Here is a 14,417-nt window from a genome sequence, read left to right as displayed (position 1 = left end):
AAAGCCAAGGAGAATTATAATTCACTGACTTGGCCTAGAGAAAGTAGGTTCATTAAGAGAGATCTTCTATCTTTGGGGGCTACCAACCCTCTTTTATTTATTTACTTTATTTTAAGAATAGTATAGAAATTAGCTGTGAGATAGCTCAGAGGAAATAAGACTTGATTAATAATCCATAATTCATGAGTCATTTTTTTAAATGTTTATTTTTGAGACAGCGTGAATGGGAGAGGGGCAGAGAGAGAGAGAGAGAGAGAGAGAGAGAGAGAGAGAATACCAAGCAGGCTCCATGCCACCAGCACAGAGTCCAACACGGGGCCCATTCTCACAAACTGTGAGATCATGACCTAAGCCCAAATCAAGAGTCAGATGCTCAACGGACTGGGCTACCCAGGCGCCCAAGCTCCTTCTTTTAAAATAATGTCTTTCCCCAGCAACCAGAAGAGAGTATCTTTACTCTGTAGTGCAAACTGTGTAATGGAAAAACACTTGAGAAATCTTTTCCTCAGGTAACTGAGGGAATACTGCCAGGCACAGTTCATATTTATAAAGGCCTTGGCAAACACATTGCTCTAAGATTTTTTAGGCAAAAGTTATAATATTCTGTACTTCCTTAATTCTGAGTATTATAGCACTATTGATTTAAATCCTTTCAGGAAAAATATAAAAACACTCCTTTAAATATACATATCCATTGTGAAGTATATTGATGTCTATAACTTACTTTGAAATGAATTTTTAAAAATTGATGAATAGGGGTGCCTGGGTAGATCAGTTGGTTGAGCATCTGACTTTTGATTTTGGCTTAGGTCGTGATTTCAGGGTGTGAGATCAAGCCTTGCCTTGGGCTCCGTGCTGAGTATGGGGCCTGTTTAAGATTCTCTCTCTCTCTCTCTCTCTCTCTCTCTCTCTCTCTCTCTCTCTCTCTCTCTCTCTCTCTCTCTGCCTCTCTCCCCCACTGATACTCTGTCTCTCTAAATAAATAAAAATACACTTTAAAAAATTAAATTGGAGCACGTGGGTAGTTCAGTCAGTTAAGCTACTGCTCAGGTCATGATCTCACGATTAGTGAGTTTGAGCCCCAAATCGGGCCCCATGCTGGCAATGTGAGCCTGCTTTGAAAATAATTTTCAAAGTTGATGAACAGATAATGGATATGTGATAAAGAAAATACAGCAAAATATTGATTGTGGAATCTAAGTGGCATGCATATGAATGTCTACTGTATAATTCACCTTTTCTGTATTTTTTTTAAGTTTATTTTGAGAGAGAACGTGTGCACACGTGCACGCATGAGTGGGGAAGGGGCAGAGAGAGAGAATCCCAAGCAGGCTTCCCCCGACAAGGGGCTCAGTCTCACAGTTGTGAGATCATGACCTGAGCTGAAATCCAGAGTAGGACACATAACCAACTGAGCCACCCAGGTGCCCTTGTAAATTTTCATATTTAAAGAATGTTAAAATGTTAAACAACTTGCATGATGGAACTAGGGAAATGAATCAAATTATAATTTATCATAATTTTGAGGCATAACCTTGAAAATTTGGTAGAAAACCTTCTGTACTCTTGGTTGCATTATTTTCTTTTTACTTTTTTCTTTGGTTATATTATTTTCTGCAAGGGTCCTCCACTGTGTACATGACTCTCTTTGAGTAGCCACTAACCATATGTTACAATACATTGTAGACCTCAAATATTTATTTAAATGAATAAAAGGACAGTAATGGAAGTATAACAGATTGGGCTGGATTACTACTGACTCCCGGAAAATCTTTGAGAAAAAAATTTAACCCATTCATAAAACAACATATCTCCTTGATATTTGCTGCTTTCTCCTTCAACTGAGGAGAAAATGTCTGTTAAGATTTTATTATAGTTGTTTTACATAAACATGTATACATGAAAAAAAAAAACATGTATACATGATTATATGATTATATAGCTAGCATCATATATATATGTTTATATATAATCATATATATATATGTGATGCTATATAATCATATATATAAACACTATGTAACAGCCTAGGAAAATGTTTCTGATTTCATGTGGAGCAAGAAAAGCTTAAATTATCACAAGTTTTCAGGGCAACTGGGTGGCTCATGCTCTCTCTCTCTCTCTCAAAATAAATAAACTTTTAAAAATTATTACACGTTTCCTATCCTGATGATTGAAACCATACGTAAAAGCACAAATGAAAGGGGAACACAATGGAAAAACGTCAGATGAAATTGGGTTGTGTGGTAAGAGGATGCGTAGGGCTAACTTCTGTTTTCCCTTTTAGCCTCTCTAGAATTTTCTATAATATGGTTATGGTTACTTCAGTAATTAAAGTACTAAGTCTGAATTTTTAAGAACAAGCCCGTGTCTCCATGCAGCTGACTGCCGGCTTTTCTTTCCAGGGCAGCCAACACAGTGCACAGAACAGCTTCCACCCCGCCCTCGCTCCTGTCATCGCCAGCCTGCAAAGCCTGGTCGGCACAAAAAGAGCTACAGACCCTTCCCCCAAAAGTTCAGGTATTACTTGGACACACCTCGAGGAAAGACATGCCCAACTTTTTTAATATTAATATTTTTTAAAAACAATCTCTTTGGGGCATCCGGGTGGCTTAGTCGGTTGGGCAGCCGACTTCGGCTCAGGTCATGATCTCATGGTTCATGGGTTCGAGCCCCATGTCGGGCTCTGTGCTGACGGCTCGGAGCCTGGAGCCTGCTTCAGAATCTGTGACTTTCCCTCTCTCTCTGTCCCCTTCCCAGCTCATGCTCTGTCTCTCAAAAAATAAATAAACGTTTAAAAAAAAATTTTTTTTGAACAATCTCTTCACCTTCCTTCAGTTAAGATACTAAGTTTAAATCTTTGAACGTGTGCACATAAGCCCCAGCCTTTATGAAAAGCCCATTCTAAAGAAACTAAACCCATAGAGATTCATTTTGGGAATTTTGCCTTAAATTTTACACATATCACGTGGTAGGAAAGCGGAAATCTAAAGTGCTTCATAAAGTGGGTGGCCTGGCTGGCTCAGTCGGAGGAGCACACGACTCTTGATCTCGGGGTTGTGAGTTCAAATCCCACATCGGGTGTAGGCACTTCATAAAGTAAAACCATTTCCAAAGAGAAAAATTTGAAATTACAGGTCACTTGAGGAAAGTTATGCATGCATACACCATTGCAAGTGGAGCAGAGCAGGGTGTCTTTTTAAGTCTTTCCCTGAGTAGAGGGTTATCTTTGATTAAGGCAGAAAAATGTACAGTAAAACACTAATAGCTCACCCCCCTCAAGCCATTTAATCACCATATTCCAGGCAGCTGCTGGTACAGCCCATCAGCTTTTGTCAGACCAAATGATGATGACCACATCCATGTGAAACAGAGGGCTTCTTCAAATTAGCCCCTAAACAATAGTTGCCAGTTTGGATTTGGGGAAAGTATGTCATGCCATTAGCTCCAGTATTCTCTCTTGAAAGGCCTAGAAAATGACACCATTTTTATGGGATAATATGAAATACTATGTTGTCTCTTAATTTTAAAAAGTTAATTGTGTTGCTTTTTTATTTATAGGCGCAGATACAGGACCAAGGACCGTTGAAATAATCAGGGTAAGTCAATTTTGCTATTTTTCTGATCTTTGTTGATTTGCATAAAACGTATATTTTCTCCTTATTATATAATTTGTTGGATTGTTAGTGTCCTCTTTTAAGTTTCACTGAAGTAATCAAATGGTCTATCTTTCATAAATAGAAAAATCAGTAAAGCCGCATCATTCACAGACTACTGTGAATCTTTGGGTACATCCCATCCACTATGTTTTGTGCATGTGTTTAAGTTTTACAAAACAACAACAACAACAAAATGGTGTCATATGGATATACTCTTGAGGCTTATCTTTTTCACTTTTATATTTTGAGAGAGAGAAAGCCAGCAGGGGAGGGGCAGAGAGAGAATTTTAAGCAGGCTCCACAACCAGCATGGAGCCCAGTGCAGAGCTCAGTCCCACCACTGTGAGACCATGACCTGCGCTGAAATCAAGAGTTGGATGTTCAACCGACTGAGCTACCCAAGCACCCCATTGTCTTTTTCACTTTAAAGCATGAACTTTTAGTCATGCTCGTATTTGTTGACGATTTCTATTGGTTGTATAGTATCCCATCATATCATGTGCTATAATTTTTTTAATCAGCTTCCTCCTACTAAACAATTAGCACATTTCTCAACTTTTGCTCGTTTATAACAACATCTTTGTATTTCTTTTTTGTCCATATCATGAGTGATTTCTTCAGGATTTGTTCCTAAAATGAAATTGGTTTTTGTTTACAAAAAAAAAAAAAAATTTTTTTTAATCTTTCAGTAATCTCTAACTCAGTGTGGGCTTTGAACTTACAACCCCAAGATCAAGGGTCACATGCTCTATAGACTGGGCTACCCAGGTACCTCTAGAAATGAAATTGTTGAGTCAAGAGCCACACTTGTTATTTAAAGGCTTTTATACATGTTACTAAATTCCCTTCCCCAAAAGATTGTGTAATATGTATTTAAGTTCATAAAATTGTCATATCCTGATGTTCAAGCTCCTGTGTGACATCCAGAATATTGGAAAGTACTTTCACTTTGGTCACTTTTAAACATTAAATTTGGGGACACCTGAGTGGCTCATTCAGCTCAGTCCAACTCTTGATTTTGGCTCAGGTCATGATCTCATGGTAGTGAGATCAAGCCTCACACTGGGCTCGCACTGGGCATAAGGCTGCATAGGATTCTCCCTCTCTTTCTCTCTCTCTGCCCCTCCCCTGCTCGCATGCACTTTCCCTCTATCTCTCTCTCTAAACATTACATTTGGGATTCAAGAAGTATGACCTTGCTATAACCATGGTTCAACTGCAGTGAAGAGATATCCAGCATAGCTTAGCTCTCTGGAGTCAATCATAGCTGTGTTTGAAGGCATTCTACCGTTTATGAGCTCTATAACCTTTGGCAAGTTACTGACTTCAGGTTTTCTTATCTGTAAACTGGGGATGATAACACCTCACAAAGTAAATCTTGTGTGGATTAAATGCGGTCATGCAAATGGTGTGCCTGGCATTGTACCTAGTGCATCATAAATGTCCAGGAAGTGACATCCATTATTAGTGATTACAACTTTAGCTAAATCTGTTTTATTTGTTCTAGTGTCTTTCCACCAGAGTGGCAACTCTATGTTCCTATGGGACATAGGGACATATGGACATAACTTTCCTATGGGAAAGTTAAATCTACCAACATATACATAATTATGGACAAATTAAGGAAGCATTATGATGGATTCGAACAAAGCCAAGTTATTCCATAAATTTCTCCTCATTCCAAGATTTATAAAATATCATTTTATGCTTCCTTAGTCGTTTCAGCCAGTTGTTTTTTTTTTTACAGGCTTTTATAAAACGGCCTGCTCCTACCAACTATATTCTCCCACAAATGGTCCAAGCAGAAAATTTGCGATGAAATGCATCTTGCCATTTTGCATGCAGGGCTTTACTATTGATGCATTCAGGAAATAAAAGCTAGAGGGGCGCCTGGGTGGCTCAGTCGGTTAAGCGGCCAACTTCCGCTCAGGTCATGATCTCGCGGTCCGTGAGTTTGAGCCCCACGTCGGGCTCTGTGCTGACGGCTCAGAGCCTGGAGCCTGTTTCAGATTCTGTGTCTCCCTCTCTGTCTGCCCCTCCCCCGTTCATGCTCTGTCTCTCTCTGTCTCAAAAATAAATGTACGTTAAAAAAAAAAAAAAATTAAAAAAAAAAAGCTAGACACAAACGTGCTGGAAAACAGGGTATAAATTACCTGTACTAGAGAGTTCAGCATCACCATTCTTCTTTTATAGACATGATGTGGCAGCATTCGTAGTGTTATTAATAATAAAGAATGAGTCCTCACACTTATGTGACATGAGTTTTTTTGTTTTTTTGTTTTTTTAAGTTTATTTAGAGAGGGAAAGAGAAAGCACATGCAGGGGAGCGGCAGAGAGAGAATCCCAAGCAGGGTCTGTGTTGTCAGCACAGAGCCCAACATGGGGCTGGATCTCATGAACCAGACAATCATGACCTGAGCCGAGATCAAGAGTCCGACACTTACAGGACTGAGCCACCCAGGTGCCCCCATGACATGAGTTTTTAAAGTTCTTTCAGGGGCACCTGGGTGGCTTAGTCGGGTAAGCGTTGGACTCTTGATCTCGACTCAGGTCATGATCTCAAAGTTCGTGAAAATGAGCCCTACATCAAATCGGGCTTTGCACTGACAGTGTAGAGCTGGCCTGAGATTCTTTCTCTCTCTCTCACTCTCACTCTCTGCCCTTCCCCCACTCACATGGCTGCTCGTGCATGCACTCTCAAAATTAAAAAAAAAAATTTTAAATAAAGTTCTTTCATACATGGTTTTTCTTGTTGTTCTTTTCCCTTTTTCCAACTTTATGAGGTAAAATTGAAGCTCACTAAGTGGTATATATTTTTAAATGATCAATTAAAACTGGAGAAACCCTGCTACCATATAGGTCCCTTTTCCACAACCATACCACTAACATTTATGCCATAGATGTCATATGTTTACATTTAGATGAATTGAGAACCCCACCAAACAATGTTATAATTTTTACTTTCAACTGTTCTACATATTTTAAAGCCCTTAAAAAAATTGGTCTCATAGAAAATGGTTCTTTGCAGACTGAGTAATTTAGGATTTTACCCTGGATCTCATAAACGTTACGCTGTATAGACTCTGAAGAGTGTTGATATTTATGCTTTAGCAGACGATCAACCCATTCCAGTTCAGAATGTGAGTGATGGTTGACATCCCAGTTCGGTTCCGTGTCGGTCTGTCCTGCACGTGTGAAGCTTAGAATGGAGCCTGAGAAGTCTGTGTGATCCCTCTTATTGGATTAGATCCCTCTCTCAGGCTCTCTCTACTCTAGTTTTCTTCCCTTATTCTCCAGCCACCAGGAGCTCCCTTGCCTGGTTTCTCTGGCTCTGGTGGCCAGAAGAGGTAAAATGGGGCAAGATAGGTGTTAATATCAGAGAGAGTGACTCCACCTTTACAGCCCCTTGACTGGGGCTTGCCATCAGGACCAAGCTGCCAGGAAAACAGCTGAGAAATCCACCCCTTACGTTTTTTCTCCAAGTTTTGGCCCTCCACCACAATTTGAGTTTCTTTACTTTTCAGAAACCTCAGGTAGTTGTTTCCATGTTTGATAGAGTTGTTCACTGTAATGAGTCAGCAGGAGAGGGATGCCACGGACGTGCAACGCGACCAGGCTGAAACTGGAACTCATCATTCATTCTTTGAGTGATTTTTAAAATAGTAACCCTGTGCAGCAAATATGGGGAAGGCCTGGACTGCAGCCAGGATCACTTCACCGGGGTCCGCATGAACCAGGCTGCCTCACCCAGTGATCCTAGCGAACACTTTCAGTCACATCTTACTTCTCTCCGCAAACTCGGCTGTCCCTGCAGCGGGTGTCCTCTCAGATCCTTTATTGTGATGCAGCCGTGCGGCTCTTTGAGAGCCAAGTGTGTTTGTTCACACCCAGAAGAGCATGATATGTGTGGCAGTTTAATCATAAACACCATATGAGATCATACTTGCCAAGTCTGCATCAAAATTGGCCACTAAACTGAGCAGTAACATAGGGTTGTTTTGTATTTTTTTGTTGTTTGTGCTCCTACCGTTGTCTTTTACTGAGCCTTTTCTGTAGGCCAAGACTGCACTATATTATCTCATTTAATCCTCAAACCAACATATAAAGACAGAAGCTCTAAGAGCTTAAGGAACTGCATTGAGATCCCTTCCCCCAAGCTAAGTAAGTGCTAGAACTGAAACAGGTGTTTCGGACTCCAAAGGCACTGCGTTTAACTCCTGTGTTTCCCTGGCCTCCTGCATCATGGACGGATTTTGTGCAACAGCTATCTGGGGGCAACCAGGTTGTGGGGTTTTCTTATTAAATATAGGAACATGGTGTTGTCCTTCTTTTTTAGGAGCTCAGCGATGCCCTTGGAATCAGTATTGCTGGAGGAAAAGGAAGTCCCTTAGGAGATATCCCAATATTTATTGCCATGATTCAGGCCAGTGGTGTGGCTGCACGTACACAGAAGCTTAAGGTAAACAAAAGGGGAATGGTGAAGTGCTAACAGCATGTGGTAGGAGACGAAGGTGCAGCCATGGGCACTTTGTTTAAAGTTGGAATTCCAACAGAGACCCACACAGAGGGCAAAATGCATTGGAGAAAGTTTACACCTAAAATTCATTAAGCCCCTGGGCATATAAAAATATTATTGTTCGTATCAAAGCTTCTTGATAAAAGAAGAAATTGCAGCCCTTTTTCAGAGCCTCCGATACCATTTTTAGCACTCCATTCCACCCAAAATTAATTTTCCCCCGAGAGAGATTTGACCTGAGAATCGTCCTTCAACCAGAATTAATGCTCTTATGTTTTTTCCCCCCCCATTGCCCCTCCATCTTAACTTAGGTAGAAAAATAAAGGAGAAAATATCTGGCCTCCTCATTAGAGCTTTACTGAACAGTTAATTTGTACACCCCACTATTACTGGTGAGTGGACGTATACAACACCACCATTGCCAAAATACAAAAGTGGCCTGCCGTGCCTTCTCAGGATCAAATCTGGCCCCCTTCTTGTTTCTCTGATTGGTCTGTATTTGGGGAAAGCCATAAAAATTCCTCATGTTTCTGGAACATGCATACACAGTAGAAACACGGAACCTTCACAATAGCCACAAATGGGAAATATGACTTACAAAGAATTTTAAGCATTCTTCCCAAATTTAATTTTTCTTAATGATAGTGATTTTCTTCCACTTTTGTACTTCCAGGTTGGAGATCGGATTGTCAGCATTAATGGGCAACCTTTGGATGGGCTGTCTCACGCGGATGTGGTTAATCTGCTGAAGAACGCCTACGGGCGCATTATCCTGCAGGTATTGCGATCAATGGAGCACGCAGCTGCACAAGGCAGATAAGTGGCGTGCAAAAAAAGATTGAGCGTCACTGGCAGTAGGCATCACCGCCCAGCAGGGTGCTTGCTGATGTGAATTATGAAGGTTGAGAGCTAGAAATTATTATTTTTATTCAGAAATTCTTTAATGCCACCCATACAGGCAGTGAGCATGATTATATGAAAGCATAACAAGGGGAGAAAAATTACTCTTTGCTTCACATGATAAATCAACAAGGCTTTTAGCTTCCAGCGTTCTTTTGTAAATCAAAGTTTGTGAGGAATGGGAAATGATTTCTTTTCTTATGCCCAAAAACTGTTACCCAACTGCCTGAGCACTGTTTCCTCCACTCCTTTTTTAAAGGAAAGAAAAAATACAATGCTCTTTTTCCCTTAGCATAAATGATTGCCAACACGGTTAAATTCCCACTGTATGGTTGTCATCAACTAAGGCAGACAATTATTTATCAACTGTGGTCCCCCAGAGTCCCGTCCAGATGCACAAAGAAATATACCAGGAAGTAAGAAAGAGGTATGCTGTTAATTACCTCTCCTATTTCAGCACCTCACATGTCTCTGAGATTGATATGGTGCACTGAGAGGCAGGATACTGCAGTGAGTTTTGCTGATGAGTTTCCCCCAAAACGTATGATTAAAATCACCACACTTCTGCAGGTAGTAGTGAACGGTTTACAGGTAAAAAGAATAAAACCCACCATTTAGCACCTTAGAGAGAGGGCTAGCCAGCCCCTCAGATCATTCTAGCCTTAAAATAATAATTTCAAGGGGTGCCTGGCTGGCTCAGTCGGTTAAGCATCAGACTTCAGCTCAGGTCATGATCTCACAGTTCATGGATTCAAGCCCCGCGTTGGGCTCTGTGCTGACAGCTCAGAGCCTGGAGCCTGCTTTCAATTCTGTGACTTCCTCTCTCTGTGTCCCTCCCCCCACTTGCTCTCTCTCTCTCTCTCAAAAATAAACATTAAAAAAAAAATTTTTTTTTAATAATTTCAGGGGCTCCTGGCTGGAGTCAGTAGAGCAGGCAACTCTTGATCTCCGGGTTGTAAGTTCGAGCCCCACATTGGGTATAGAGATTACTTAAAAATAAAATCTTTAAAATAATAACAATTATTGTTGTTTCAAACTGGAAAGCCATTATACTGAGGAGAACAAATTTGTGGTGCTTAACTCTCCCATCTCAGCGGTCTAAATCCAAAGAGCCAAAAAAGATGTTACAAAAGTAAATGAGCTGCAGCATGTATGCAGGGGATCATCAAAATACTGTCAGTAGGGGTGCCTGGGTGGCTCAATCGGTTAAGCATCCAACTCTTCATATTGGCTCAGATCACGATCTCATGGTTCATGAGTTTGAGCCCCACGTCGGGCTCTGCGCTGACAGCACAGAACCCACTTGGGATTCTCTCTCTCTGCCTCTACATGCTTGTGTTCTCTCTCTCTCTCTCTCTCTCTCTCTCTCTCTCTCTCTCTCTCAAAATATAAACATTTTTTTTTTAAATACTGTCAGTAGTGTCAAGGGAGTTTATGTGATAGGCAACATATTACTCAGTGATCTGGGTCCCTGAGTTTCTACTGAACACAAATCAAAACACTATGGGCACTGGCTGTCAAGTGAGCTTGCCCTCTACTCCTTGTCCTCACTTTCAGTGGAAGTTAGGCTGTCGTGTCACATTCCTCCTTCTACCCACCTCAGTCATGGTCAGAGCCTGCAAACTCTTGCTCTTCCCTCGAGTTATGCTGACCCCTAGAGGCCTACAAGTGCAACTCCTCCATCTCAGACTGGGGACCGTTCATCACACAGAATTTTAAAAGGAAGTTATTTCAAATAATAACTACGTCAAGACAAAAAAAAAAAAAAAAAGTCTCCCTTAGCAAAACCTGGTATTATCGATATTTCCATACATTGACATAATTTGTTCAGCTCTACCTTCTTCACAAAGAAATGAGAAGACACGATGCAAAATTGTAACATTAACTGTAAAAGTAACTTAAATGAAAATGAACTCAAGCTCTCCCATGCAGAATTAACACTTCACTCTGCCAAATTACCCCTATTAACACACCTTTGAGGGAGTTCCTCATTTTTCCTATTTCTGTACTTTAAGAAAATGACATTTGGTTTTAAAATGTTCTCTTGCATTAATCACATTAGTTGGTAGTGCTATTTTCTAACATGTGCTATTAAAAGCTTAATGGAATCCTTTGGGATTTTTACAGTTATAATCTACACAGTTATGGGTATGGAACATATGTGCTGCCAAAGGCATTAGACACAAAATCCAGAAAATTCTTATGTCCTGCATCAAATGCCTTACAGTTACATAGTGTACTTGCCTTAATTAAAACAATGTGCATGTAGTGCCAGCAATATAGTTATTACAGCTGACTTGGCACTAGGTAACTATTTTTATCATCAGGTGAGCCAGCCCATTGGCAGAAGAGTAGGGAAGGTCAGGTAATTGTGTCTGATGATGTGGAAAAGACTTACTGTCGGTGTATCATGCAAAGCAGTCAGCAACTGCTGGTTGCACAGGAAAGATTAAGGTCAGCAGACTGCAGGGTAGAGAAGGGGAAAGAGTGGAAGAGATGACCAACACTTCCAGAAGCTTCTCTCTACAGCATAAATTGCTATCTCTGGGTGTAATAAGGAGGTAGACATTTCTGCCCTTAAAGTCTGATGATTTCTTATTATCAATCATAGATTGGTCAGTGGAGATCAATGTGGCTACGAGGGGTCAATTATATTTGCTTTTGTAGTCTGAGAGCTTGTCTGGTTAAGCTCTTTTGTCTGTAGAATGACCATAAAGCCTTTTTTTGGACAAAATCAGATAACCCAGACTCTGCCAGGAAACATATATGTATCTTTCTTTGAGACCACAGAAGATAAAAAGAGCATATCAGGGACTTTTATCACTTAAGGAACTTGTGAGGCTTCTTCTGGGTCCTTTAAGATATTTTACAAATATTTGAGAGTGTAGCAGAATGAGTGGATTGAGGTAACACTAACTAAACTAGAGGATGTGGGAGGAGTATGCTGGGAGAGGAGAGAACATTTGTAGTTTGAGACGTCCAAGTGGAGATGGCCAGCAGGCAGAGGAAATACTGGCCAATGTTCAGGGAGACGTCATTGCTGGGAACTGGGTAAATAAAGCCATCTGAGGCTTTTCAGTGCCGCCATCCCCACTGCCTGGCACATTACATACATCATAGATATTGGCTGAATAAGTGAATGAAAACAGTGGTGACAAGACAGGACAAAGGCTTAGAGTCAACGGCAAGTATAGAAGGCAGGAGAAGAGAGTCTGAAATCAGGGAGATTCATTGAGGGTCTGTCTACAAAGTAGTTTGGGAAGTAGTCCTTTGAGGACATTCTCCAGAACACAAGATAATTGCTTAAGAGGGCCCAACTGCTGGTTGGGAGAGAGAGAGAGAGAGAGAGAGAGATCATATTTATTAATATAGAGAAAACAGCGGTGCCTGGGTGGCTTAGTGGGTTAAGCATCTGACTCTTGATTTCAGCTCAGGTCATGATCTCATGGTTTGTGAGTTCAAGCCCTGCATCAGGCTCTGTGCTGACAATGCAGAGCCTGCTTGGTATTCTCTGTCTCTCTCTCTCTCTCTCTCTTTCTCTTTCCCTCCCTCTGCCCCTACCCCAATCAGGATCTCTCTCTCTCTCTCTCTCTCTCTCTCTCTCTCTCAAAATAAGTAAATAAACTTTTAAAAAAAGCTTTAATTAAAAAAAAAAATAGAAAACAGTGGCTTCTTTTTGAACTCTCAGTTGAAAATGGAAGAGAAAAAGTAAGACATGGGATTAATTCAGGAGATCTAATATCCAACCAATAGGAGTTGCAAAAAGAAAAACAGAAAAATAAGAAAGAAAGAAATCTTAGCTTAAAGTCCATTAAGTAGTAAGCAGGATAAGTATAGTACCTATATACCTTCTAAAACTTTTTTTTTTAATGTTTATTTGTTTTTGAGACAGAGAGAGAGCACAAGCAGGGGAGGGCCAGGGAAAGAGAGAGACACAGAATCTGAAGCAGGCTCCAGGCTCTGAGCCATCGGCATGGAGCCCAATGCAGGGCTTAAACCCACAAACCATGAGATCATGACCTGAGTTGAAGCTGGACGCTTAACTGACTGAGCCACCCAGGTGCCCCACTTCTAAAACTTGCAAAGAGAAAAGTATAAGCTACTTACAAAAGAACAAGAGATTCAAATAGCACCTCTTTTTCAGCAGTGTGTTTCTGAGAAACTTACTTTAGGATGTACTCCAGCAAAAAAAGCAAGTAAGAAAATAAGAAAAGTAAGAAAGAGGGAAGCCCATGGATTCAGTGCTGAAGAACGTGGAAGTCCCAGGACAGCTGTATGGCAGGCACAGAGAACAACTTGCCCAAATTGGAGCAGGGGGAGAAGAGACTGAGATGCCACTGAATCAAAAGGAAGGAAGAGGAACAGATGGATTATCTTATCTGTTTAACTAAATTGGAAGTTTGGAATTACTGGGGAAATTTGGGGCTTAATTAGTGATAAATATATAAAAATTAAAGTGAGATCATTATTAACTTTGGAGAAAATAAACTTGTACCAAGAAAAGGAAATGTAATCACAGTACAGTAGCTGACTCAGTATAAACAACATTTACATAAACATTGTAACTCATAATAATTAATACAACCAAACATCATAATGCATGAAATAATAGTATCTTGGGTATTTGGTATGTATTAGTGGGAAGGAAAATATGACAAGTAAATCTTTAATGTTAAAATGAAAAGAAAAGAGATGGTTGGAAATGATTAGAACCACAGAGGTTTAAGTATATATTTTTTATATGAAATTTATTTTCAGATTGGTTTCCATACAACACCCAGTGCTCATCCCAACAGGTGCCCTCCTCAATGCCCATCACCCACTTTCCCCTCCCTTCCATCCCGTCAACCCTCAGTTTATTCTCAGTTTTTAAGAGTGTCTTAAGGTTTGACTCCCTCCCTAACTTTTTTTTTCCTTCCCCTCCCCCACAGTCTTCTGTTAAGTTTCTCAGGATCCACATAAGAGTGAAAACATATGGTATCTTTCTCTGTATGACTTATCTCACTTAGCATCACACTCTCCAGTTCCATCCACGTTGCTACAAAAGGCCGTATTTCATTCTTTCTCATTGCCAAGTAATATTCCATTGTGTATGTAAACCACAATTTCTTTATCCATTCATCAGTTGCTGGACATTTAGGCTCTTTCCATAATTTGGCTATTGTTGAAAGTGCTGCTATAAACATTGGGGTACAAGTGCCCCTATGCATCAGCATTCCTGTATCCCTTGGGTAAATTCCTAACAGTGCTATTGCTGGATCATAGGGTAGATCTATTTTTAATTTTTTGAGAAACCTCCACACTGTTTTCCAGAGCGGTTACACCAGTTTGCATTCCCACCA

The 14,417-nt window shown here is 40.5% G+C and overlaps 1 protein-coding gene across 4 annotated transcripts in view; it reads left to right on the top strand.

The window, feature by feature from the left end:
* The window catches only part of PATJ (PATJ crumbs cell polarity complex component), a 361,962-nt gene that overhangs the window by 327,692 nt on the left and 19,853 nt on the right, over positions 1 to 14,417 (top strand). For all 4 annotated transcript variants that reach the window (XM_019449080.2, XM_019449079.2, XM_019449078.2 and 1 more), the window contains exons 39-42: positions 2,406 to 2,520; positions 3,562 to 3,599; positions 7,996 to 8,118; positions 8,849 to 8,953. In XM_019449080.2, the coding sequence (XP_019304625.2) occupies positions 2,406 to 2,520; positions 3,562 to 3,599; positions 7,996 to 8,118; positions 8,849 to 8,953 (381 nt within the window). The remainder of the gene's footprint in view (positions 1 to 2,405; positions 2,521 to 3,561; positions 3,600 to 7,995; positions 8,119 to 8,848; positions 8,954 to 14,417) is intronic.

Source organism: Panthera pardus, unplaced genomic scaffold (assembly GCF_024362965.1).
Source record: "Panthera pardus isolate Hobbes unplaced genomic scaffold, ASM2436296v1 HiC_scaffold_11, whole genome shotgun sequence".
Classification (NCBI taxonomy): Eukaryota; Metazoa; Chordata; class Mammalia; order Carnivora; family Felidae; genus Panthera; species Panthera pardus.
Note: the sequence above shows the minus strand (reverse complement) of the source record. Positions and strands in the feature narration are given on the sequence as shown.